At 45.5% G+C, this 27,981-nt stretch overlaps 1 protein-coding gene across 1 annotated transcript; it reads left to right on the top strand.

Annotated features, from left to right (window-relative positions):
* The first annotated feature begins 21,138 nt into the window (after positions 1-21,138).
* Positions 21,139-23,633, top strand: LOC133460169 (alpha-N-acetylgalactosaminide alpha-2,6-sialyltransferase 3-like). Its single transcript, XM_061740732.1, has 5 exons — positions 21,139-21,289; positions 21,347-21,434; positions 22,747-23,263; positions 23,387-23,451; positions 23,600-23,633. The coding sequence occupies exons 1-5, from the start codon at positions 21,139-21,141 to the stop codon at positions 23,631-23,633; spliced, it is 855 nt and encodes a 284-aa protein (XP_061596716.1).
* Positions 23,634-27,981: the final 4,348 nt, after the last annotated feature.

Here is a 27,981-nt window from a genome sequence, read left to right as displayed (position 1 = left end):
CGAGTGTTTCAAAGTTTGAACGATGTCTCTACGATAAAGTTCGGCCGAGCAATAAGCGCGGGAATTTTCGCCTTTTTTTTTGCTTTTTAGCAACTAGCGTTGCCATGGTAACCCCTATTACTGAGAAAAGTAATGCCCATCGAATCACGATGGAGACGCATCCAACGATGTATGCCATGCATGGGTGCACGTTGCGGTTCGGGCCGTATTAATGGACGAAAAAAAGTGCGGAATAATAAGAATAACTAGACAAAATTCCCGGGAAATTTTGAAGTGCCACGGACTACTGCCGGATGATCGCGGGGCTTATTTGCACCCATGAAGGTCAAGGACTCGATACAGATTCCAATGACACCACCCATGACTCTCTATGTCAAACCATTCAAAAGTTATTACAGAAAATATAGAACCGCTAACTGAACCGCTAACGGGATCGCTAACGGGATCGCTAACGGGACCGCTAACGGGACCGCTAACGGAGCCGCTAACGGGATCGCTAACCGAGCCGCTAACAACCGCTAACGGAACCGCTAACGGGACCGTTAACGGGACCGCTAACGGAACCGCTAACGGGACCGCTAACGGGATCGCTAACGGGACCGCTAACGGGATCGCTAACGGGATCGCTAACGGGATCGCTAACGGGACCGCTAACCGAGCCGCTAATGGGATCGCTAACGGGACCGCTAACAACCGCTAACAGAACCGCTAACGGGACCGCTAACAGAACCGCTAACAGAACCGCTAACGGGATCGCTAACAACCGCTAGCGGAACTGCTAACGGGACCGCTAATGGGATTGCTAACGGGACCGCTAACGGGGTCGCTAACTGGACCGCTAACGGGATCGCTAACTGGACTGCTAACGGTACCGCTAACGGGATCGCTAACGGAATCACTAACTGAACCGCTAACGGGACCGCTAACCGAGCCGCTAACGGGATTGCTAACCGAGCCGCTAATGGGATCGCTAACGGGACCGCTAACAACCGCTAACGGAACCGCTAACAGGACCGCTAACAGAACCGCTAACAGAACCGCTAACGGGACCGCTAACGGGATCGCTAACTGGACCGCTAACGGGATCGCTAACTGGACCGCTAACGGGACCGCTAACGGGATCGCTAACGGAATCGCTAACTGAACCGCTAACGGGACCGCTAACGGGATCGCTAACAACCGCTAGCGGAACCGCTAACGGGACCGCTAACGGGGTCGCTAACTGGACCGCTAACGGGATCGCTAACTGGACCGCTAACGGGACCGCTAACGGGACCGCTAACGGGATCGCTAACGGAATCGCTAACTGAACCGCTAACGGGACCGCTAACCGAGCCGCTAACGGGATCGCTAACCAAGCCGCTAACGGGATCGCTAACGCGATCGCTAACAACCGCTAACGGGACCGCTAACGGGATTGCTAACGGGACCGCTAACGGGGTCGCTAACTGGACCGCTAACGGGATCGCTAACTGGACCGCTAACGGGACCGCTAACGGGATCGCTAACAGGACCGCTAACAGAACCGCTAACGGGACCGCTAACACCAATAACACTACCATCCCATAATAAACAACTACCATCCCATAATAACACTAACATCCCATAATAACACTAACATCCTATAAAAACACCTGCCATCCCATAATAACACTAACATCCTATAAAAACACCTGCCATCCCATAATAACACTAACATCCTATAAAAACACCTGTCATCCCATAATAACACTAACATCCTATAAAAACACCTGACATCCCATAATAACACTAACATCCTATAAAAACACCTGACATCCCATAATAACACCTATCGTGTGTGTGTGTGTGTGTGTGTGTGTGTGTGTGTGTGTGTGTGTGTGTGTGTGTGTGTGTGTGTGTGTGCGTGTGTTCATCTAAGGTTAAAAGGTCAGGGTTCAGATTTCTCCATTTTCCAGGTTATACTATGAAGTCTGTACTGAGTGAGTCATGTGACCAGTTCTGGGTCAGTCTAATCAGTCAACAGCTGAGCTCTGGTTGCTAGGGGCAACAAGAACCTGATACAGAGGGAGCGGGAATGACTCAGCTGGATTTTTGGTTGTGACAAACCTGAAATCACTCCACTTTGCGCTCAAACCGTAGCTCTTAGCAGAAAAACGAAAACATTTTGAGAAACAGAGAACCTACCAGATTATCTAAATGTTATTTTCATACAGATATTCCTTAAAATGTGTTAGTAACGGCAATTCGAAAACAAAAATGAGATTTTTTTTAAGAAAACTTCATTTAACATGGGAGTCAATGAAGAGAGAGACAGGAACTGGCGTGTCTGTTGGCTCCCCCCGTTAAAATTTTGTGCACACCACGCCTGTCAAAGTCACATTTTATAAATCACAACACCTATGTCAATATTCTGACCAAAAATTATCTGTCTACCTTTTACGGTTTGGCCGTGACCTCGAGTTACAAATAAGAAATCATGTTTTTTTTTCAGTGTAACTACACTCTAGCAAACTGACTCCCGTGCTCTAGATTTGAAAAAAAGTGATTTCCAGTCCTCGCTTGAGGGCTCATATCTTGAAAAGTGTACATTTTAGGAAAAAACTGTTTCGGGTTTGGAGAGAGAAGAGAAGTTTTCCTCCGTTTTGAAGTTTGAATGACGTTTCTACGTGCAAGTATGAGAAAGATACGTGACTCGGAAAAAAGGTGAATTTTGTCTTTTTTTTCTCAACATTTTCCCATCCGCTTATAATGGCGCCATTGAAATGCATGGGAAAATCTTCCCCATTAGTTTGGAAATTTGGAAATGTTTTTGCACTTCGTGCAAAAACTATTCGTGCCATCGTTCTGAAAATCCACAGGACTGTAGTTAAATTCAGGGCCTACAACTTTCTAAATCGGTTCATAATTTTTCGAGTAACGGTGTGCGAGTGGTGAGGCCCCAAAGTTCACGCAATGCGTTCCGGATGGGGCAAAAAGCGCACGTTTGTGCACGTTGCGCAAAAACGTGCACGCCAATCGCTAATAAAAGTCATACCCATCGATTCCCGATTAAGGCGCACGTTTCTACGTTTTTACTTTTCGCGTTTTCTCAAAGCTGTAGGAGGAGTAGCCGGACAAAGTTTTTACGGAAGAATATATAATAAACTAGACAAAATTCCCGGGAAATTTTGAAGTGCCACGGACTACTGCCGGATGATCGCGGGGCTTATTTGCACCCATGAAGGTCAAGGACTCGATACAGATTCCAATGACACCACCCATGACTCTCTATGTCAAACCATTCAAAAGTTATTACAGAAAATATAGAACCGCTAACTGAACCGCTAACGGGATCGCTAACGGGATCGCTAACGGGACCGCTAACGGGACCGCTAACCGAGCCGCTAACGGGATCGCTAACCGAGCCGCTAACAACCGCTAACGGAACCGCTAACGGGACCGCTAACGGAACCGCTAACGGGACCGCTAACGGGGTCGCTAACTGGACCGCTAACGGGACCGCTAACGGGATCGCTAACGGGATCGCTAACGGGATCGCTAACGGGACCGCTAACCGAGCCGCTAATGGGATCGCTAACGGGACCGCTAACAACCGCTAACAGAACCGCTAACGGGACCGCTAACAGAACCGCTAACAGAACCGCTAACGGGATCGCTAACAACCGCTAGCGGAACTGCTAACGGGACCGCTAATGGGATTGCTAACGGGACCGCTAACGGGGTCGCTAACTGGACCGCTAACGGGATCGCTAACTGGACTGCTAACGGTACCGCTAACGGGATCGCTAACGGAATCACTAACTGAACCGCTAACGGGACCGCTAACCGAGCCGCTAACGGGATTGCTAACCGAGCCGCTAATGGGATCGCTAACGGGACCGCTAACAACCGCTAACGGAACCGCTAACAGGACCGCTAACAGAACCGCTAACAGAACCGCTAACGGGACCGCTAACGGGATCGCTAACTGGACCGCTAACGGGATCGCTAACTGGACCGCTAACGGGACCGCTAACGGGATCGCTAACGGAATCGCTAACTGAACCGCTAACGGGACCGCTAACGGGATCGCTAACAACCGCTAGCGGAACCGCTAACGGGACCGCTAACGGGGTCGCTAACTGGACCGCTAACGGGATCGCTAACTGGACCGCTAACGGGACCGCTAACGGGACCGCTAACGGGATCGCTAACGGAATCGCTAACTGAACCGCTAACGGGACCGCTAACCGAGCCGCTAACGGGATCGCTAACCAAGCCGCTAACGGGATCGCTAACGCGATCGCTAACAACCGCTAACGGGACCGCTAACGGGATTGCTAACGGGACCGCTAACGGGGTCGCTAACTGGACCGCTAACGGGATCGCTAACTGGACCGCTAACGGGACCGCTAACGGGATCGCTAACAGGACCGCTAACAGAACCGCTAACGGGACCGCTAACACCAATAACACTACCATCCCATAATAAACAACTACCATCCCATAATAACACTAACATCCCATAATAACACTAACATCCTATAAAAACACCTGCCATCCCATAATAACACTAACATCCTATAAAAACACCTGCCATCCCATAATAACACTAACATCCTATAAAAACACCTGTCATCCCATAATAACACTAACATCCTATAAAAACACCTGACATCCCATAATAACACTAACATCCTATAAAAACACCTGACATCCCATAATAACACCTATCGTGTGTGTGTGTGTGTGTGTGTGTGTGTGTGTGTGTGTGTGTGTGTGTGTGTGTGTGTGTGTGCGTGTGTTCATCTAAGGTTAAAAGGTCAGGGTTCAGATTTCTCCATTTTCCAGGTTATACTATGAAGTCTGTACTGAGTGAGTCATGTGACCAGTTCTGGGTCAGTCTAATCAGTCAACAGCTGAGCTCTGGTTGCTAGGGGCAACAAGAACCTGATACAGAGGGAGCGGGAATGACTCAGCTGGATTTTTGGTTGTGACAAACCTGAAATCACTCCACTTTGCGCTCAAACCGTAGCTCTTAGCAGAAAAACGAAAACATTTTGAGAAACAGAGAACCTACCAGATTATCTAAATGTTATTTTCATACAGATATTCCTTAAAATGTGTTAGTAACGGCAATTCGAAAACAAAAATGAGATTTTTTTTAAGAAAACTTCATTTAACATGGGAGTCAATGAAGAGAGAGACAGGAACTGGCGTGTCTGTTGGCTCCCCCCGTTAAAATTTTGTGCACACCACGCCTGTCAAAGTCACATTTTATAAATCACAACACCTATGTCTATATTCTGACCAAAAATTATCTGTCTACCTTTTACGGTTTGGCCGTGACCTCGAGTTACAAATAAGAAATCATGTTTTTTTTTCAGTGTAACTACACTCTAGCAAACTGACTCCCGTGCTCTAGATTTGAAAAAAAGTGATTTCCAGTCCTCGCTTGAGGGCTCATATCTTGAAAAGTGTACATTTTAGGAAAAAACTGTTTCGGGTTTGGAGAGAGAAGAGAAGTTTTCCTCCGTTTTGAAGTTTGAATGACGTTTCTACGTGCAAGTATGAGAAAGATACGTGACTCAGAAAAAAGGTGAATTTTGTCTTTTTTCTCGACATTTTCCCATCCGCTTTGAATGGCGCCATAGGAATACATAGGGAAAATGAGCTCCCCATTAGTTTGGAAATTTGGAAATGTTTTTGCACTTCGTGCAAAAACTATTCGTGCCATCGTTCTGAAAATCCACAGGACTGTAGTTAAATTCAGGGCCTACAACTTTCTAAATCGGTTCATAATTTTTCGAGTAACGGTGTGCGAGTGGTGAGGCCCCAAAGTTCACGCAATGCGTTCCGGATGGGGCAAAAAGCGCACGTTTGTGCACGTTGCGCAAAAACGTGCACGCCAATCGCTAATAAAAGTCATACCCATCGATTCCCGATTAAGGCGCACGTTTCTACGTTTTTACTTTTCGCGTTTTCTCAAAGCTGTAGGAGGAGTAGCCGGACAAAGTTTTTACGGAAGAATATATAATAAACTAGACAAAATTCCCGGGAAATTTTGAAGTGCCACGGACTACTGCCGGATGATCGCGGGGCTTATTTGCACCCATGAAGGTCAAGGACTCGATACAGATTCCAATGACACCACCCATGACTCTCTATGTCAAACCATTCAAAAGTTATTACAGAAAATATAGAACCGCTAACTGAACCGCTAACGGGATCGCTAACGGGATCGCTAACGGGACCGCTAACGGGACCGCTAACCGAGCCGCTAACGGGATCGCTAACCGAGCCGCTAACAACCGCTAACGGAACCGCTAACGGGACCGCTAACGGAACCGCTAACGGGACCGCTAACGGGGTCGCTAACTGGACCGCTAACGGGATCGCTAACTGGACCGCTAACGGTACCGCTAATGGGATCGCTAACGGAATCGCTAACTGAACCGCTAACGGGACCGCTAACCGAGCCGCTAACGGGATTGCTAACCGAGCCGCTAATGGGATCGCTAACGGGACCGCTAACAACCGCTAACGGAACCGCTAACAGGACCGCTAACAGAACCGCTAACAGAACCGCTAACGGGACCGCTAACGGGATCGCTAACAACCGCTAGCAGAACCGCTTACGGGACCGCTAACGGGGTCGCTAACTGGACCGCTAACGGGATCGCTAACTGGACCGCTAACGGGACCGCTAACGGGATCGCTAACGGGACCGCTAACGGGACCGCTAACCGAGCCGCTAACGGGATCGCTAACCGAGCCGCTAACAACCGCTAACGGAACCGCTAACGGGACCGCTAACGGAACCGCTAACGGGACCGCTAACGGGGTCGCTAACTGGACCGCTAACGGGATCGCTAACTGGACCGCTAACGGTACCGCTAACGGGATCGCTAACGGAATCGCTAACTGAACCGCTAACGGGACCGCTAACCGAGCCGCTAACGGGATTGCTAACCGAGCCGCTAATGGGATCGCTAACGGGACCGCTAACAACCGCTAACGGAACCGCTAACAGGACCGCTAACAGAACCGCTAACAGAACCGCTAACGGGACCGCTAACGGGATCGCTAACAACCGCTATCAGAACCGCTTACGGGACCGCTAACGGGGTCGCTAACTGGACCGCTAACGGGATCGCTAACTGGACCGCTAACGGGACCGCTAACGGGATCGCTAACGGAATCGCTAACTGAACCGCTAACGGGACCGCTAACGGGATCGCTAACAACCGCTAGCGGAACCGCTAACGGGGTCGCTAACTGGACCGCTAACGGGATCGCTAACTGGACCGCTAACGGGACCGCTAATGGGACCGCTAACGGAATCGCTAACTGAACCGCTAACGGGACCGCTAACCGAGCCGCTAACGGGATCGCTAACCAAGCCGCTAACGGGGATCGCTAACGGGATCGCTAACAACCGCTAACGGGATTGCTAACGGGACCGCTAACGGGGTCGCTAACTGGACCGCTAACGGGATCGCTAACTGGACCGCTAACGGGACCGCTAACGGGATCGCTAACAGAACCGCTAACGGGACCGCTAACACCAATAACACTACCATCCCATAATAAACACCTACCATCCCATAATAACACTAACATCCTATAAAAACACCTGACATCCCATAATAACACTAATATCCTATAAAAACACCTGCCATCCCATAATAACACTAACATCCTATAAAAACACCTGACATCCCATAATAACACTAACATCCTATAAAAACACCTGACATCCCATAATAACACTAATATCCTATAAAAACACCTGCCATCCCATAATAACACCTATCGTGTGTGTGTGTGTGTGTGTGTGTGTGTGTGTGTGTGTGTGTGTGTGTGTGTGTGTGTGTGTGTGTGTGTGTGTGTGTGTGTGTTCATCTAAGGTTAAAAGGTCAGGGTTCAGATTTCTCCATTTTCCAGGTTATACTATGAATTCTGTACTGAGTGAGTCATGTGACCAGTTCTGGGTCAGTCTAATCAGTCAACAGCTGAGCTCTGGTTGCTAGGGGCAACAAGAACCTGATACAGAGGGAGCGGGAATGACTCAGCTGGATTTTCGGTTGTGACAAACCTGAAATCACTCCACTTTGCGCTCAAACCGTAGCTCTTAGCAGAAAAACGAAAACATTTTGAGAAACGGAGAACCTACCAGATTATCTTAATGTTATTTTCATACAGATATTCCTTAAAATGTGTTAGTAATGGCAATTCGAAAACAAAAATGAGATTTTTTTTAAGAAAACTTCATTTAACATGGGAGTCAATGAAGAGAGAGACAGGAATTGGCGCGTCTGTTGGCTCCCCCGTTAAAATTTTGTGCACACCACGCCTGTCAAAGTCACATTTTATGAATCACAACACCTATGTCAATATTCTGACCAAAAATTATCTGTCTACCTTTTACGGTTTGGCCGTGAGCTCGAGTTACAAATAAGAAATCATGTTTTTTTTTCAGTGTAACTACACTCTAGCAAACTGACTCCCGTGCTCTAGATTTGAAAAAAAGTGATTTCCAGACCTCGCTTGAGGGCTCATATCTTGAAAAGTGTACATTTTAGGAAAAAACAGTCCGGGGTTTAGAGAGAGAAGAGAAGTTTTCCTCCGTTTTGAAGTTTGAATGACGTTTCTACGTGCAAGTATGAGAAAGATACGTGACTCGGAAAAAAGGTGAATTTTGTCTTTTTTTTCTCAACATTTTCCCATCCGCTTATAATGGCGCCATTGAAATGCATGGGAAAATCTTCCCCATTAGTTTGGAAATTTGGAAATGTTTTTGCACTTCGTGCAAAAACTATTCGTGCCATCGTTCTGAAAATCCACAGGACTGTAGTTAAATTCAGGGCCTACAACTTTCTAAATCGGTTCATAATTTTTCGAGTAACGGTGTGCGAGTGGTGAGGCCCCAAAGTTCACGCAATGCGTTCCGGATGGGGCAAAAAGCGCACGTTTGTGCACGTTGCGCAAAAACGTGCACGCCAATCGCTAATAAAAGTCATACCCATCGATTCCCGATTAAGGCGCACGTTTCTACGTTTTTACTTTTCGCGTTTTCTCAAAGCTGTAGGAGGAGTAGCCGGACAAAGTTTTTACGGAAGAATATATAATAAACTAGACAAAATTCCCGGGAAATTTTGAAGTGCCACGGACTACTGCCGGATGATCGCGGGGCTTATTTGCACCCATGAAGGTCAAGGACTCGATACAGATTCCAATGACACCACCCATGACTCTCTATGTCAAACCATTCAAAAGTTATTACAGAAAATATAGAACCGCTAACTGAACCGCTAACGGGATCGCTAACGGGATCGCTAACGGGACCGCTAACGGGACCGCTAACGGAGCCGCTAACGGGATCGCTAACCGAGCCGCTAACAACCGCTAACGGAACCGCTAACGGGACCGTTAACGGGACCGCTAACGGAACCGCTAACGGGACCGCTAACGGGATCGCTAACGGGACCGCTAACGGGATCGCTAACGGGATCGCTAACGGGATCGCTAACGGGACCGCTAACCGAGCCGCTAATGGGATCGCTAACGGGACCGCTAACAACCGCTAACAGAACCGCTAACGGGACCGCTAACAGAACCGCTAACAGAACCGCTAACGGGATCGCTAACAACCGCTAGCGGAACTGCTAACGGGACCGCTAATGGGATTGCTAACGGGACCGCTAACGGGGTCGCTAACTGGACCGCTAACGGGATCGCTAACTGGACTGCTAACGGTACCGCTAACGGGATCGCTAACGGAATCACTAACTGAACCGCTAACGGGACCGCTAACCGAGCCGCTAACGGGATTGCTAACCGAGCCGCTAATGGGATCGCTAACGGGACCGCTAACAACCGCTAACGGAACCGCTAACAGGACCGCTAACAGAACCGCTAACAGAACCGCTAACGGGACCGCTAACGGGATCGCTAACTGGACCGCTAACGGGATCGCTAACTGGACCGCTAACGGGACCGCTAACGGGATCGCTAACGGAATCGCTAACTGAACCGCTAACGGGACCGCTAACGGGATCGCTAACAACCGCTAGCGGAACCGCTAACGGGACCGCTAACGGGGTCGCTAACTGGACCGCTAACGGGATCGCTAACTGGACCGCTAACGGGACCGCTAACGGGACCGCTAACGGGATCGCTAACGGAATCGCTAACTGAACCGCTAACGGGACCGCTAACCGAGCCGCTAACGGGATCGCTAACCAAGCCGCTAACGGGATCGCTAACGCGATCGCTAACAACCGCTAACGGGACCGCTAACGGGATTGCTAACGGGACCGCTAACGGGGTCGCTAACTGGACCGCTAACGGGATCGCTAACTGGACCGCTAACGGGACCGCTAACGGGATCGCTAACAGGACCGCTAACAGAACCGCTAACGGGACCGCTAACACCAATAACACTACCATCCCATAATAAACAACTACCATCCCATAATAACACTAACATCCCATAATAACACTAACATCCTATAAAAACACCTGCCATCCCATAATAACACTAACATCCTATAAAAACACCTGCCATCCCATAATAACACTAACATCCTATAAAAACACCTGTCATCCCATAATAACACTAACATCCTATAAAAACACCTGACATCCCATAATAACACTAACATCCTATAAAAACACCTGACATCCCATAATAACACCTATCGTGTGTGTGTGTGTGTGTGTGTGTGTGTGTGTGTGTGTGTGTGTGTGTGTGTGTGTGTGTGTGCGTGTGTTCATCTAAGGTTAAAAGGTCAGGGTTCAGATTTCTCCATTTTCCAGGTTATACTATGAAGTCTGTACTGAGTGAGTCATGTGACCAGTTCTGGGTCAGTCTAATCAGTCAACAGCTGAGCTCTGGTTGCTAGGGGCAACAAGAACCTGATACAGAGGGAGCGGGAATGACTCAGCTGGATTTTTGGTTGTGACAAACCTGAAATCACTCCACTTTGCGCTCAAACCGTAGCTCTTAGCAGAAAAACGAAAACATTTTGAGAAACAGAGAACCTACCAGATTATCTAAATGTTATTTTCATACAGATATTCCTTAAAATGTGTTAGTAACGGCAATTCGAAAACAAAAATGAGATTTTTTTTAAGAAAACTTCATTTAACATGGGAGTCAATGAAGAGAGAGACAGGAACTGGCGTGTCTGTTGGCTCCCCCCGTTAAAATTTTGTGCACACCACGCCTGTCAAAGTCACATTTTATAAATCACAACACCTATGTCTATATTCTGACCAAAAATTATCTGTCTACCTTTTACGGTTTGGCCGTGACCTCGAGTTACAAATAAGAAATCATGTTTTTTTTTCAGTGTAACTACACTCTAGCAAACTGACTCCCGTGCTCTAGATTTGAAAAAAAGTGATTTCCAGTCCTCGCTTGAGGGCTCATATCTTGAAAAGTGTACATTTTAGGAAAAAACTGTTTCGGGTTTGGAGAGAGAAGAGAAGTTTTCCTCCGTTTTGAAGTTTGAATGACGTTTCTACGTGCAAGTATGAGAAAGATACGTGACTCAGAAAAAAGGTGAATTTTGTCTTTTTTCTCGACATTTTCCCATCCGCTTTGAATGGCGCCATAGGAATACATAGGGAAAATGAGCTCCCCATTAGTTTGGAAATTTGGAAATGTTTTTGCACTTCGTGCAAAAACTATTCGTGCCATCGTTCTGAAAATCCACAGGACTGTAGTTAAATTCAGGGCCTACAACTTTCTAAATCGGTTCATAATTTTTCGAGTAACGGTGTGCGAGTGGTGAGGCCCCAAAGTTCACGCAATGCGTTCCGGATGGGGCAAAAAGCGCACGTTTGTGCACGTTGCGCAAAAACGTGCACGCCAATCGCTAATAAAAGTCATACCCATCGATTCCCGATTAAGGCGCACGTTTCTACGTTTTTACTTTTCGCGTTTTCTCAAAGCTGTAGGAGGAGTAGCCGGACAAAGTTTTTACGGAAGAATATATAATAAACTAGACAAAATTCCCGGGAAATTTTGAAGTGCCACGGACTACTGCCGGATGATCGCGGGGCTTATTTGCACCCATGAAGGTCAAGGACTCGATACAGATTCCAATGACACCACCCATGACTCTCTATGTCAAACCATTCAAAAGTTATTACAGAAAATATAGAACCGCTAACTGAACCGCTAACGGGATCGCTAACGGGATCGCTAACGGGACCGCTAACGGGACCGCTAACCGAGCCGCTAACGGGATCGCTAACCGAGCCGCTAACAACCGCTAACGGAACCGCTAACGGGACCGCTAACGGAACCGCTAACGGGACCGCTAACGGGGTCGCTAACTGGACCGCTAACGGGATCGCTAACTGGACCGCTAACGGTACCGCTAATGGGATCGCTAACGGAATCGCTAACTGAACCGCTAACGGGACCGCTAACCGAGCCGCTAACGGGATTGCTAACCGAGCCGCTAATGGGATCGCTAACGGGACCGCTAACAACCGCTAACGGAACCGCTAACAGGACCGCTAACAGAACCGCTAACAGAACCGCTAACGGGACCGCTAACGGGATCGCTAACAACCGCTAGCAGAACCGCTTACGGGACCGCTAACGGGGTCGCTAACTGGACCGCTAACGGGATCGCTAACTGGACCGCTAACGGGACCGCTAACGGGATCGCTAACGGGACCGCTAACGGGACCGCTAACCGAGCCGCTAACGGGATCGCTAACCGAGCCGCTAACAACCGCTAACGGAACCGCTAACGGGACCGCTAACGGAACCGCTAACGGGACCGCTAACGGGGTCGCTAACTGGACCGCTAACGGGATCGCTAACTGGACCGCTAACGGTACCGCTAACGGGATCGCTAACGGAATCGCTAACTGAACCGCTAACGGGACCGCTAACCGAGCCGCTAACGGGATTGCTAACCGAGCCGCTAATGGGATCGCTAACGGGACCGCTAACAACCGCTAACGGAACCGCTAACAGGACCGCTAACAGAACCGCTAACAGAACCGCTAACGGGACCGCTAACGGGATCGCTAACAACCGCTATCAGAACCGCTTACGGGACCGCTAACGGGGTCGCTAACTGGACCGCTAACGGGATCGCTAACTGGACCGCTAACGGGACCGCTAACGGGATCGCTAACGGAATCGCTAACTGAACCGCTAACGGGACCGCTAACGGGATCGCTAACAACCGCTAGCGGAACCGCTAACGGGGTCGCTAACTGGACCGCTAACGGGATCGCTAACTGGACCGCTAACGGGACCGCTAATGGGACCGCTAACGGAATCGCTAACTGAACCGCTAACGGGACCGCTAACCGAGCCGCTAACGGGATCGCTAACCAAGCCGCTAACGGGGATCGCTAACGGGATCGCTAACAACCGCTAACGGGATTGCTAACGGGACCGCTAACGGGGTCGCTAACTGGACCGCTAACGGGATCGCTAACTGGACCGCTAACGGGACCGCTAACGGGATCGCTAACAGAACCGCTAACGGGACCGCTAACACCAATAACACTACCATCCCATAATAAACACCTACCATCCCATAATAACACTAACATCCTATAAAAACACCTGACATCCCATAATAACACTAATATCCTATAAAAACACCTGCCATCCCATAATAACACTAACATCCTATAAAAACACCTGACATCCCATAATAACACTAACATCCTATAAAAACACCTGACATCCCATAATAACACTAATATCCTATAAAAACACCTGCCATCCCATAATAACACCTATCGTGTGTGTGTGTGTGTGTGTGTGTGTGTGTGTGTGTGTGTGTGTGTGTGTGTGTGTGTGTGTGTGTGTGTTCATCTAAGGTTAAAAGGTCAGGGTTCAGATTTCTCCATTTTCCAGGTTATACTATGAATTCTGTACTGAGTGAGTCATGTGACCAGTTCTGGGTCAGTCTAATCAGTCAACAGCTGAGCTCTGGTTGCTAGGGGCAACAAGAACCTGATACAGAGGGAGCGGGAATGACTCAGCTGGATTTTCGGTTGTGACAAACCTGAAATCACTCCACTTTGCGCTCAAACCGTAGCTCTTAGCAGAAAAACGAAAACATTTTGAGAAACGGAGAACCTACCAGATTATCTTAATGTTATTTTCATACAGATATTCCTTAAAATGTGTTAGTAATGGCAATTCGAAAACAAAAATGAGATTTTTTTTAAGAAAACTTCATTTAACATGGGAGTCAATGAAGAGAGAGACAGGAATTGGCGCGTCTGTTGGCTCCCCCGTTAAAATTTTGTGCACACCACGCCTGTCAAAGTCACATTTTATGAATCACAACACCTATGTCAATATTCTGACCAAAAATTATCTGTCTACCTTTTACGGTTTGGCCGTGAGCTCGAGTTACAAATAAGAAATCATGTTTTTTTTTCAGTGTAACTACACTCTAGCAAACTGACTCCCGTGCTCTAGATTTGAAAAAAAGTGATTTCCAGACCTCGCTTGAGGGCTCATATCTTGAAAAGTGTACATTTTAGGAAAAAACAGTCCGGGGTTTAGAGAGAGAAGAGAAGTTTTCCTCCGTTTTGAAGTTTGAATGACGTTTCTACGTGCAAGTATGAGAAAGATACGTGACTCGGAAAAAAGGTGAATTTTGTCTTTTTTTTCTCAACATTTTCCCATCCGCTTATAATGGCGCCATTGAAATGCATGGGAAAATCTTCCCCATTAGTTTGGAAATTTGGAAATGTTTTTGCACTTCGTGCAAAAACTATTCGTGCCATCGTTCTGAAAATCCACAGGACTGTAGTTAAATTCAGGGCCTACAACTTTCTAAATCGGTTCATAATTTTTCGAGTAACGGTGTGCGAGTGGTGAGGCCCCAAAGTTCACGCAATGCGTTCCGGATGGGGCAAAAAGCGCACGTTTGTGCACGTTGCGCAAAAACGTGCACGCCAATCGCTAATAAAAGTCATACCCATCGATTCCCGATTAAGGCGCACGTTTCTACGTTTTTACTTTTCGCGTTTTCTCAAAGCTGTAGGAGGAGTAGCCGGACAAAGTTTTTACGGAAGAATATATAAATAATAATAAGCCTGAGCAATAGTATGAGTGCCTCGTGCTGCGCACGAGGCACTCCTCCTCCATTGAGCTTGCGCAGCTCAATGGAGGAGGCGTGCCACGTGGCGCAGCCGTGGCACTAATAAGCCTGAGCAATAGTATGAGTGCCTCGTGCTGCGCACGAGGCACTCCTCCTCCATTGAGCTTGCGCAGCTCAATGGAGGAGGCGTGCCACGTGGCGCAGCCGTGGCACTAATAATAACTAGAAAATTTCATGAAATTTTGATATGGGCATGCCCTACCGCCCATTCGTCCCCTCTTGCTGCTTTGGTTTGGGGCTGCAGTGGTTGTGTTTAGGGTGGTTCTATGTCAGTTTGAGGTGTTTTTACGCTTGTATTTCATTCATTCCTGTGCTCCCAATAGTTATTAATGGGGCGCACTTTTTGGCATCTAGCGTTGCCACGGTAACGCTTTTGACTGAGAATAGTAATGCCCATCGAGGCAAGATGGAGACGCATCTAACGATGTATGCCATGCATGCGTGCATGTTCCGGTTCAGGCTACGTTAACGGATAGGTTTTTTTTTTCACCATGGTAAGAAACTCCATCCGAATGAATGGGGCCATTTGGCATGGATTTTGACATAACATTTCCTTAAATCCCAGCTTCATGAAATTTGAGTATGTTGAAGTCCACAGCGTGCCGAGTCAGGGGACATTTGTACGATGTCTCTACGATAACCTGTTGCCTAGCAACAAGCGTCCAAATTCAAACAGAAATAAAAAACAAAATGAAAGGCCAATATTGCAAAAACTGTAATAATTAGCATAATGAGGTTGTAGGGTCTGTTAGTGCCAATCGGGCCGAGTGTTTGAAAGTTTCAACGATGTCTCTACGATAAAGTCCGGCCGAGCAATAAGCGTCCGGATTTTTGCCTTTTTTTTTGCTTTTTGGCGTCTAGCGTTGCCACGGTAACACTTTTTACTGAGAAAAGTAATGCCCATCGAGGAACGATGGAGACGCATCCAACGATGTATGCCATGTATGGGTGCATGTTCCGGTTCAGGCTATGTTAAAGGATAGGTTTTTTTTTCACCATGGTACAAAACCCCATCCGAATGAATGGGGCCATGTGGCCTGGATTTTGACATAAAATTTCCTTAAATCCCAGCTTCATGAAATTTGAGTATGTTGAAGTCCACAGCGTGCCGAGTCGGGAAACATTTGTACGATGTCTCTACGATAACCTGTTGCCTAGCAACAAGCGTCCAAAGTCAAACGGAAAAAAATAAATAAATGAAAGGTCAATATCACAAAAACTGTAATACTTGGCATAATCAGGTTGTACGGTCGGTTAGGGACAATCGGGCTGAGTGTTTGAAAGTTTGAACGATGTCTCTACGATAAAGTCCGGCCGAGCAATAAGCGTCCGGATTTTTGCCTTTTTTTTTGCTTTTTGGCGTCTAGCGTTGCCACGGTAACACTTTTTACTGAGAAAAGTAATGCCCATCGAGGAACGATGGAGACGCATCCAACGATGTATGCCATGTATGGGTGCATGTTCCGGTTCAGGCTATGTTAAAGGATAGGTTTTTTTTTCACCATGGTACAAAACCCCATCCGAATGAATGGGGCCATGTGGCCTGGATTTTGACATAAAATTTCCTTAAATCCCAGCTTCATGAAATTTGAGTATGTTGAAGTCCACAGCGTGCCGAGTCGGGAAACATTTGTACGATGTCTCTACGATAACCTGTTGCCTAGCAACAAGCGTCCAAAGTCAAACGGAAAAAAAAAAATAAATGAAAGGTCAATATCACAGAAACTGTAATACTTGGCATAATGAGCTTGTACGTACCATTAGGGACAATCGGGCCAAGTGTTTGAAAGTTTGAACGATGTCTCTACGATAAAGTTCGGCCGAGCAATAAGCGTGGGAATTTTCGCCTTTTTTTTTGCTTTTTGGCAACTAGCGTTGCCACGGTAACCCCTATTACGGAGAAAAGTAATGCCCATCGAGGCATGATGGAGACGCATCCAACGATGTATGCCATGCATGGGTGCACGTTCCGGTTCGGGCCGTATTAACGGACGAAAAAAAGTGCGGAATAAGAATAATAATAAGAAAAGGGAAACCTTTTCTAGATACTAATATATCGCCTTCATTTTCATGTTTTTCCTCGTTTTTCCGGCCGTGTTTTAGTTTTTGGGGATTTTTTTTTTCCACATCCGAGCGGGGTCATGCTGTACACCCGCTGGTGCGCAGTGGGACTTTTGCGACTTTAGCTTGTTAGCAGCATTGCACTTTGGGCCATTCTGGACGATTGCAATATGGTCATGCCATTACTTGGCATGCCCATAATAATAAGAAAAGGGAAACCTTTTCTAGATACTAATATATCGCCTTCATTTTCATGTTTTTCCTCATTTTTTCGGCCGTGTTTTACTTTTTGGGGATTTTTTTTTTCCACATCAGTGCGGGGTCATGCTGTACACCCGCTGGTGCGCAGTGGGACTTTTGCGACTTTAGCATGCTAGCAGCATTGCCCTTTGGGCCATTCTGGACGATTGCAATATGGTCATGCCACTACTTGGCATGCCCATAATAACACCCCTATCTAACTTATTTGAACTACATTTGAAATTTAACTTAACAAGGACTGAAACAAATAAGAATTAGAATTTGATATACATTATTCTCTTTTTCCGTTAAATATTACGTTTTAATCGTTTGCATGTAGCTGAACTCTGTTTTTACCTGTATTTAAGTTTTAGGCAGCAGTACTTTACAGACCGCGGCCACTGAGAGGAAACAATCTGGCGTCCAGGGAATAATGCAGCTGCTGATTAATGTCAGATGAGCTGCAGGTGTAAAAGCGAGGAACGCTCCAGCACCAACAGAATATGCAAATCAGGAAAGGAAAAGCACATAAAAACAGATCAAAAGCAGAAAAATATTCCAACCCACTGCAGCAACAACTTTTTTTTAGACATGAGGTTCATTTAAAAGAAAACACGTGTGCCAGACATCATAAACACGTTTATAGGGATATGATGTGATGAGGCCTGAAATACATTCTTGAAATAGATTTCCTTCTCTAAATCTTTGTAATAATCTGACCAGCATATCTTCCTCAGCCGACCTCTTCTCCCCCATATTCATCCTCCGTTTAATATTCATCCTTAATATCCAGTACAGCCTTACAAATTAAACCTTTAATCACATTTTATTGTGTTGTGTCCTTGGTAGTGCCTTCTACTTAAAAGGATTTGCCATTATCCAAGACAGCATGTGGCTGCACTCATACCGACTCTAAAAAAAACATACTTTTAGATATTCATTATTTGTGACTGCAAACAGACTCAGACGCTGTGCCTCAGACTTCCCTCTGCACCAGAACAACCTCTTCACTTAACATAGAGACAATACTGTGAGGTACAAAGAGGGACAGATGAGAGACAACAGAGGCTTTTTAGTAATTCAAGACATGAAACACTACTCCGCAAGGGCATAATACATCAAGGTCAGCTTGTTTTTTTAAAGAACACAATTCTATATTTTCAGTCAAAGAACACTGAAACATGAAAACCTTTTTGTGGAAAGAAGAAAGGTAGATAGTCACGTCTAAATGAAATGTTTCAAATCATTCTGCTTTAAAGGACAGAACATGTCTTCTTAAAGTGTATGTGTGCATTAAACTGAAATGTGAATGAGGAAGAAAAGAATAATGAGGTGAAACAATAACATTTAGGTCCTCGGTGTATTTTACTGAGACCTTTCACTGGAATGGATTTTAAGACTGAAATCGTTAAATCAAGTGGAGCTGAACTCAAACAAGTTCTCGCAGTGACTGCATCCACTGAACTGCCGTGTAAAGCAGCAGACAGACAGCCCACCAAATGCATTAATGGCATCAACAAGCGTTTGGTGCTTCAAGTGCTCCGGATTGTGTCATTAATGCATTGATCCGTCTGCAGAACAACCTCCTGCTCATCCCAGTAACACGGCGACAGAGGACTCAACCTGCATGTCCAGTGTGAGTCCATAGAAATGAGAAACGATCCTGCAATATTTGATCACTGCATGACACACACACACACGCACACAAATCTTCATCAACCATTTGCAAACATGCCCCAAGGAACTTGCAATCAATGACTCACTTGCTGTTTACTGATGCTGTAAAGGTTTTTGGCTAAATCAATTAAAGGAGGACCAGGGAAAACATGACTAGCCACACACACACACACACACACACACACACACACACACACACACACACACACACACCTAAAATCAATGCTTAATCTGACACCGCCGTCACCTTCACAGGCTCCGCGGAGCAAAGCAAATCCCAGCGTGACCTCCACCTCTCACCTACCGACACCGAGCTCATCTTCTGAGACCGTCCGCGGCACTCGCAAGACGGCATGACAATAAATGGCCGCAGCTTTGACGGATAATTAGGAAATCTGCTGGAAAGAGGGCATCGCAGCCTGGTAGCACAGCCATTATTTTATTTTCCCTCTGTTGTCATGTTTTCATGTCCAGTTTTAATTATTGTGTGAAAATGTTGACAGAAAGAAAGTAAATGACTTGTGCAGTAAATGAAGCCTTCACTCTGCAGACAAGAAAACAAATTGCAGGAGATGATGTCTGGAGGGTGATAATGACACACAAAGGTATTCATTTACTGCCAATTATTGAATTACTTGGTTTAACCAGAGCCTCTTGTGACGGCCTTACTAATTTGTGTATCTTCACAGCAGTTCCTGTCCTTGTGGCTGAAGAGGGCGGCCGTCCAACCTTATTGGCCACACCTGAGGGTGTGGTCTCACCATTATAAAAGGCTCAGTTGTCAGCCTGCTCACTCTCTCCTTGATTGAGCAGCTGACAGCCACATGGCCAACATGGTGTAATTTGGGTTTGCTTTGGTTGTTTATTCTGTTTTACACACATGTACACCTACACACACTCACTGCATACACTCACAACATGACAACATACTTTACTTTCATTTGGGAGTATATTTAGTTAAATAAATCATCTTTTTTGTACCTTGAATTGTGTGTGGAGACTCTTTTGTTGCAAACTGTGAGCCAGGTTTGTAACAAATGGGGGCTCGTCCACTTTGGTGAGTAAGAGACAGTGATTGCTGTTGAATTTTGTGGCAGTTGCTTAAATTGAAGCATTGGTTTTGAAGGGAGTCTCACATATTTAAAGGGTACATATGTGGTGATTTAGGTTGAATTGGATTTCAGGCTCAGTTGGTTACACCTGTAGATAATAGTTAACCTGCCTCATTTTTGTTGTTTGCTTCTGATCCGGTGTGAATAAAACAGCCTTGTCAGTGGAACTACTTCCCCGATAGGTATCAGAACGATATTCATTCGTGGATTCGTTGTTTGTTATTTTAGTTTGTTGTTTTTGTGCATTAGTATGGCCACAGCCTTGTGCTTCGGGTACACATCCATGACTGACTAGGTAGGTCGCCATTTTTAATGGTTGCCTGGCCGGGTCATTGGGCTTAGTGTTTAAATCTCCCACCAGCGCTATTTGCATGAAGACTAGGGTTGAGATAGACAGTTAGTTTTCGGGTTAAGTAGGTAGCCAGGGGGAAGGTTGTTCCACAGTGTGACTGTCATATCGGGTTGGTAGTAAACATTTGTAGTCAGTTTGTCAGGTTAGCCTAGAGTGTCAGGTGTAAGTACTTGGTTTTTGTGGGTCAGCTGTTGTTCCAATTATGTCTGCAATCGAGGATTTTTTGCAGAATCCCAGTGAAAGTCTGTTGGAGACTTACACAAAGGATCGTTTGTTGAAGGTGGCAGAGCATTTTGGTGTTGAAATCCCCAGTCAGGGGCGTAAAGCTGATATTGTGTGTGCACTAAAGGATGGTTTGGTTCAGTTTGGGGTTTTGTCTTCTGAAATTGAAGGTAGTGACACCCAGTTGGCCGGGGACATTTCTCCTCAGGGTGAGCCAAAGCTGTCGCAAAAGTTTGTGGGGCCTATAGCTGGGATTGAGGTGCCTTTAACTTTTGAACAGAAAAAAGAACTGTTGACTTTGCAGCATAAATTAGAAAAGGATACTCGTGCACAGGAGCAAGCTGTCGAGATGGAGAAGTTCAAATATACTATGAGGTTACGTGAAGCTGAGCTGCAGCAGGCGAGAGAGCGTCAGGAGTTTGAGCGTTACAAGCTGGACTTAATCAAGGAGGGGAAGATTCTTGATCCCATAGCAGTTGGGAAGGGAGAACCTGTGGCAGGTAGCTCTCTGACTTTTGATGTCTCTGGTTGTTTGCGGTTGGTGCCCAAATTTTCAGAGAAGGATCCAGATACATTCTTCTTGCTCTTTGAGAGGTTGGCCAAGAACAGGAAGTGGAGTGATTCTGAGCAGACCCTCCTGTTACAGTGTGTATTGACTGGTAAAGCCCAGGAGGCTTATTCTGCTTTACCTTTATCAGACAGTGTTAACTATCTCAAGGTTAAAATGGCATTCTTAAAAGCATATGAATTGGTGCCTGAGGCTTATCGACAGAAATTTAGGAGTGCAAGAAAGCATGAGAGAGAGACTTATGTAGAGTTTGCACGTGAATTGTCTACCCTTTTTGGTCGTTGGAGACTGGCCTCTGATGCTCAGAATTTTGAACAGTTGAGTGAACTACTGTTGCTAGAACAGTTTAAAGAAACGCTTCCTGAGCGCCTGGCTATTTATTTGAGTGAGAAGAAGGCTAAGACTTTGGCTAAAGCTGCTGTCATAGCTGATGAATATGCTCTGATTCATAAAGTACGTTGGGACTATGGACGGAGGGATAATGTTGTTGGTGGTCATCAAAAAGGTACTGGGAGTGATTCTCTTCCTTTCAAGATGGGAAATGCTGGTAGCAAGTTGGATTCAGGTCAAACTTGTAACTACTGTTTAGGCAAAGGTCATTGGAAAGCTGACTGTCCTGTCCTGAAAGCTAAGCAAAAGTCCCAGCCAGGAAATCGCCAGGTTAAACCTGCAGCCTTAGCCGTTCCAGTACGGTTGACAGAAAACATATTGAGGGAGAGGGCTGCGGCTATCGCTGCTGTTCAGCAGCTTACCAAGCCGTCAACATTAGCTGCTCATTCTTTGTCCGAGACTCTGTTTCCTCTTGAGGAATCTGTTGCTTCTTCTACAGAAGACTCTGGTCAGGCTAACAGTGATGAAATTGATCCTGGTTATCACAAGCATGTCAGTGATGGGTTTGTCTCTTTGGTAGGAAGTGATAAAAAAGTTCCTGTCAAAATTTTGCGAGACTCTGGTGCTTTAGACTCCTTCATAGTGGCATCTGTGTTGTCTTTTACATCAGCCACTGACACTGGTGATTCGGTTTTGGTCAGGGATATGGGGTTGTCTGTGTTCCCTGCGCCCTTGCATAAGGTAGTGCTCTTTTCAGATCGGGTTAAGGGGGAAGTAGCTTTGGCAGTGCGTCCTGCCCTGCCAGTTCAGGGTGTGCAGGTGATTCTGGGTAACGATCTGGTTGACGGTCCATTCCCAGGGGCCTCTCCCTCACCAGTGGTAACTTGCTCTCCTTTGGTGGACCAGGTTGAGTGCAGAGACCTGCAGCATGTTTTCTCAGCATGTGCTGTCACTAGGGCTCAAGCACAGAAGGAAGTCGGAGTGCATAAAATTGCTAAAAATGTTCAGTTTCCTTTACCTGCCTTCCCTTTTTCTGTGTCCCGTGCTAATTTAATACAGGAGCAGCAGGGCGATCATGTTTTATCAGAGCTGTTTCAGCAGCATCGTGTCCAGCTCCGGGCAGGTGTTGGGCCAGGCATCCGGCCCAGAGATCGACCGCTCGCCCTGCGTCTGGCACATGAACAACGCCCCCACGCGGGGGTTCGAGGACGACGTGGGCCAGCGCACCACCCTGAGGGTCGTCTCCCACACCAGCGTCCCCCTGCTGCTGCAGAAGCCCCAGTACTTCTTCGGCCAGGCCAACGACACCGTCTACGTCGTGTGGGGGCCGCTGCGGAACATGAGGAAGGACGGGAAAGGCATTGTTTACAACATGCTGCGCCAGGCCTCGGAGAACTACCCTCACGCTCGCATCTACGTCACCACAGAGGACCGGATAAACTACTGCGATATGGTCTTCAAGAAGGAGACGGGAAAAGACAGGATCCAATCTGGCTCCTACCTGAGCACCGGCTGGTTCCCACTCATTCTCTCTATCGACATGTGCAAGGAAATCCATATCTACGCCACATTCAAGGTTCCGAAAATGTTGTGGCTGATGCATTGTCTCGTGCGTTGCCTGCATAATGCATTTTACCAGTTGTCCCTTTTTGCTCTGCACTGTTCTTCTCTCCCTCCTGCTCTTAATTTGCTTCTCCAGGTACCAGAGTTGCTGAATGGGTGTGGGTTGGGTGAGCAGTTTGGAAGTGGATTTGGGATGTTCTTGTAAGATGAGAGAACTATTAATGTTCCGGTGTATTGTTTGTATTATTTTGTTTTGAGACCACCTTGGGGCCTCATTTATATGGGTGGGGGTGTGACGGCCTTACTAATTTGTGTATCTTCACAGCAGTTCCTGTCCTTGTGGCTGAAGAGGGCGGCCGTCCAACCTTATTGGCCACACCTGAGGGTGTGGTCTCACCATTATAAAAGGCTCAGTTGTCAGCCTGCTCACTCTCTCCTTGATTGAGCAGCTGACAGCCACATGGCCAACATGGTGTAATTTGGGTTTGCTTTGGTTGTTTATTCTGTTTTACACACATGTACACCTACACACACTCACTGCATACACTCACAACATGACAACATACTTTACTTTCATTTGGGAGTATATTTAGTTAAATAAATCATCTTTTTTGTACCTTGAATTGTGTGTGGAGACTCTTTTGTTGCAAACTGTGAGCCAGGTTTGTAACACTCTTCTTGTGCAGTAGTTTAGTGTGGTGCAGAGTGAACATTTATATCCTCCATCGTCAACCATCCATCTGCTAATAATTCCATCATTTGCAGCTGTTTTGTAGTTAGGAAATTCACTGAAGATCAACTCTTTTTTTTTTTACAGTTTGGGGAAAACCTGACAGAAAGTTTGATGTTTGGTTGAAGAACTTAAGTGAACTTAATCTTGTTTTTCTGGCTTCTGCAGATGTTGACAGCATGATAAGTCTCCTCCATGTTCAACAGTGTGAGAAATGTGCTTAACTTGAGATTCTGCACCCCTTTTTGCTCATGCATATGTCTGTCCAATATTCATCGTTACACAGGGATCATTTCAGATTTTGATGTTTAGCAAACATCTGAGTAGGAATTATGTTTTGAGGAAGCAGGAGAGGTTTTCCTCATAATTACCCCTCAATCAAGATCACCATTTTACAGGTTTCGCTGCACAGTTAACAGTGAATCACAGCACAACGGAAACGTCTGCTAAGTCTTCCTGATGGTATTTTGCTGTCAGATGGAGGGCTTCTACTATTGGAAGGATTTCTGGGTCTTTCAGACTTTCATTTCTTAATTGCTTGCCAAATTGAGGCAACAGCTATGAGCGCACCATCTTCCATCCTTGTCTAGCTTCATAAGAATTATTTTAATTTTCTGAGGCCTGGGCTGCTCCTTGGAGGAGCCCACAGCAGCAGATTCTTGTAACAAGGTTAGAGGAGTCATTTATATCATCTAATTTTAGGACATTGAAATTTGCATCACCTGGCCTTTCCTAGAGATGGCAAGCTATCGGCCAAAAAGCTAATTAAGGTTTTAGACCTTGGTAAAAGGTTATCTGCATCTATTTTGCACTAATCTTGCCTAAAATTTGTTGAATCCATATGAATTTTGCAAATCGTTTTTTTCCATTTTACTTTTAAAGCACCAGAGTGTAACGTTTTAGGAGGTATAATCTTGGACATTAGTGTTACTAACGTAAAACAATGTTTTATTCATGAACAACTGCCTAAAATAATAAATTCTGTAATTCTTTTACCTCAGAATGAGGTAATAGAATTTATATTTCACAAAAAGTAATTCAAATCAGTGTTGGAGTCGGGAGATGGGGTGGAGTTTGCTATTTACACTGCTAAATAGCCCTTCATCCTGCACATTGGAGCCTTACTTTATCTTTTTTTGTCGATGCAAACATGAATTGTTAAGCATCTTAACAGGACCAGCATGTGTGTTGCATATGTTGACCGTGACGAGATTTCGTTTGGCTCCCACATGAACTGATTGGAGCGCCCATACGCGCCATGCACGGAGCTTTGGCATGTTGACACTGTTTCTACACATGAGGAAAGCATCGGAGAGGCGGTTCTCCACAAAACACATTCAAAAGAATCTTATCACGTTAACTGTATATCAACAATACACTTTTTTCATGTGTAGAGAAGATGGCACTGACTGTAGAAGTAGATTATAACCCAGTGGTTATTTGTCCCTCCCTTTTTTCACTTTTTAATTTCAATATCTTCAGTTTTGAAACCATATCAACCATGGATTACATGAAAATGTGCATCAAACAAAACAAAAAGACTGTAGGAGTAGCTGCACCCGAGCAGCGCTGAAACAGAAAGGTGGAGCTGTGAACGCACACATGTTGCAGCTCAGGATTCACGTGCAGCATGCATGGCCCGCCGGCGTCTCTGATCTCTCTCCTCCAACAGAGACGATGTACCTCTGCAGCAGTCTAATAGTGTCAAAATAATTCATTATTTTACTCTGATTATTATGGTAATTTCCATATTAATTATACATCTGAGGTGTCTTTTTTGATCAGAGCAAAGAATAGAAAAATCTAAGTTTTGAAAAATAAGTTTTCTCGTTGAAATATTTACATTATTTACAGGAGATGTTTCAGTAACTCCTAAAGGAATTCCTCGCCTTCAACATATTGATTGTTGAAATAACATTTACAAACCTTTTCTCTCCAATTGGTTTATAACTGAAAACGTCTGGCTGGCTGGAATAACTTTGAAGCTGCAATGGGTATATGGTGTGGAGGAATGCAATTTATCTGTAATTGAATAAAGCTCCACAAGGAATATTGGAGTGATTGGATTTAGTGAGTATGATTAGCTTGATTCAATTTGTGCTCAGGATTGCCCATGCAGCTCTGTGTGCTGCAGCTGACACTGATGGGGTGCCAACCACTAAGCGACTGATCAAGAAGAAAGACATTTCCACTATGCAGCGTCTCTAAATATTCATGCATGTTTGAAGAACTCGAGGAAGAGAGCTTTAATGTTGTGTATGCACATATGTGTGTATGTGTGTGCCGTTCCTCGGCTCTCCTGGCTTTCTTCCACTCCTCAGTGCTGCATGGATTTGCATCTCATTGGCAAAGTTTACCAGCTGAGGACACCACTCACTCTAAGTTGCACCGATAAAGCCTCCGTAACAGTCCATTTAAACCAAAACCAAAGCATCTATTTCCCAGATTATTCTCATCGCATCAAGTCAAATGGAACAAATGAGCAATAAAGGAGGAGGTTTTACTTTCACTTGCCCTATAGGCTACATAGTTGTTCACGTATAATAACAGAAATACCACAAATAGGCAGAGGTGTCAAAAGTATTCACATTCATTACTCAGGTAGAAGTATAGATACTAAAATTTAAAGATACTCCTGTAGAAGTTGAAGTATCAACTCAAGTCTTTTACTCAAGTAAAAGTATAAAAGTACTGGTTTCAAAACTACTTAAAGTATAAAAGTAAAAGTAATGTAAGGGGGGGGAAAGCCATTAAGGACAAAAGCCATTGAAAATGAATGCGTCTTAGTATAATGCAAATATATTAAAGAACCATATATGTGTACTATTGAGCATTAACATGTGTTTCAGAGAGCAGGAGATATGATGACTAGTTGCCTATAAGTATTGTAATGGTGCAAAAAGTCAAACTTCAGAGGCATGTTATTATTTATCCTAACCTTTATTGGAATGTACATCCAAGTTTAGTTGCAGGAATCTGAGGGAACGGATGTAAGAACAAAACTGGACAAGAACATCTGAAACAACCAAATTCACTCTATCCGGATGGAGCAATTTAACTGGATAGTTTTTTTTAAAGGCCGAAATGAAATAGAGTAACGAGGCTGTTTTTAAAATGTAAGGAGTAAAAAGTACAGATAATTGCGTGAAAATGTAAGGAGTAAAAGTAAAAAGTCGTCTGAAAAATAATTACTCCAGTGAAGTATAGATAACCAAAATTTCTACTTAAGTAAGGTAACGAAGTATTTGTACTTCGTTACTTGACACCTCTGCAAATAGGCTTGTCTGGACAAAACAAACCCCAAAAAACTGACCAATATAACATGACACTGAAACAAGTCTCTATGAAACAGTCTGTCTGACCCTCTGCATCCGTCATGGGTCCCACGCAGTCAACTGTTGACAGATTTTGAAAGATTAGTAACTCCCTTTGGTCCCAATGATTGATGAGAAGCACTGACCTTGCAAACAGAAGACAAATGACACACACACACACACACACACACACACACACACACACACACACACACACACACACACACACACACACACACACACACACACACACACACACACACACACACACACGTTCCTCCTGCCTGATTGTGAGCTCTACCTGTAAAACACTGCCTGATAGCACTGCCTGGCCAGTGTGGTGGGCGTCTCCACGCTAATGACTGTCATGAGTCAGTGACAAAACTAATCAAAGAGACAGAGGAGCTCCAATTTATCCAAACATTCATGAAACAATCATTTACAATACTGCCCTTCAGCAACAGATATGAAGGCATGTTTTTCACTCAGCAGGGCATAATATCATTAGACGAGTCAAAGAATCTGGAAGAATTTTAAAGCATGCAGGGCTGAAGGAGTGCTGAGGTTTGCGTCTTTCCCCTTTCAAAAACAGCCCTGTACCGCTGAACACCTTTTTAAAAGAAGAAGGAACAACATAAGTGAAAAGCTTCGCTGCTCGGCATCCTAAAGTGCTTAAAGGCTTATATC

The sequence above is a fragment of the Cololabis saira genome, chromosome 14 (assembly GCF_033807715.1).
Source record: "Cololabis saira isolate AMF1-May2022 chromosome 14, fColSai1.1, whole genome shotgun sequence".
NCBI lineage: Eukaryota > Metazoa > Chordata > Actinopteri > Beloniformes > Belonidae > Cololabis > Cololabis saira.
The sequence above is the reverse complement of the archived record's forward strand: the minus strand, read 5'-3'. Positions and strand labels throughout refer to the sequence as shown.

What these genes read in the sequence shown, in the direction of transcription:
- LOC133460169 (XM_061740732.1), top strand. Translation starts at nt 21,139, where the DNA reads ATGGAGAAGTTCAAATATACTATGAGGTTACGTGAAGCTGAGCTGCAG. An exon ending in GAAGGGAGAACCTGTGGCAG is followed by an intron (nt 21,290 to 21,346) that starts GTAGCTCTCTGA and finishes CCAAATTTTCAG; the next exon opens with AGAAGGATCCAGATACATTC. An exon ending in AGTGGATTTGGGATGTTCTT is followed by an intron (nt 23,452 to 23,599) that starts GTAAGATGAGAG and finishes TTGTGGCTGAAG; the next exon opens with AGGGCGGCCGTCCAACCTTA.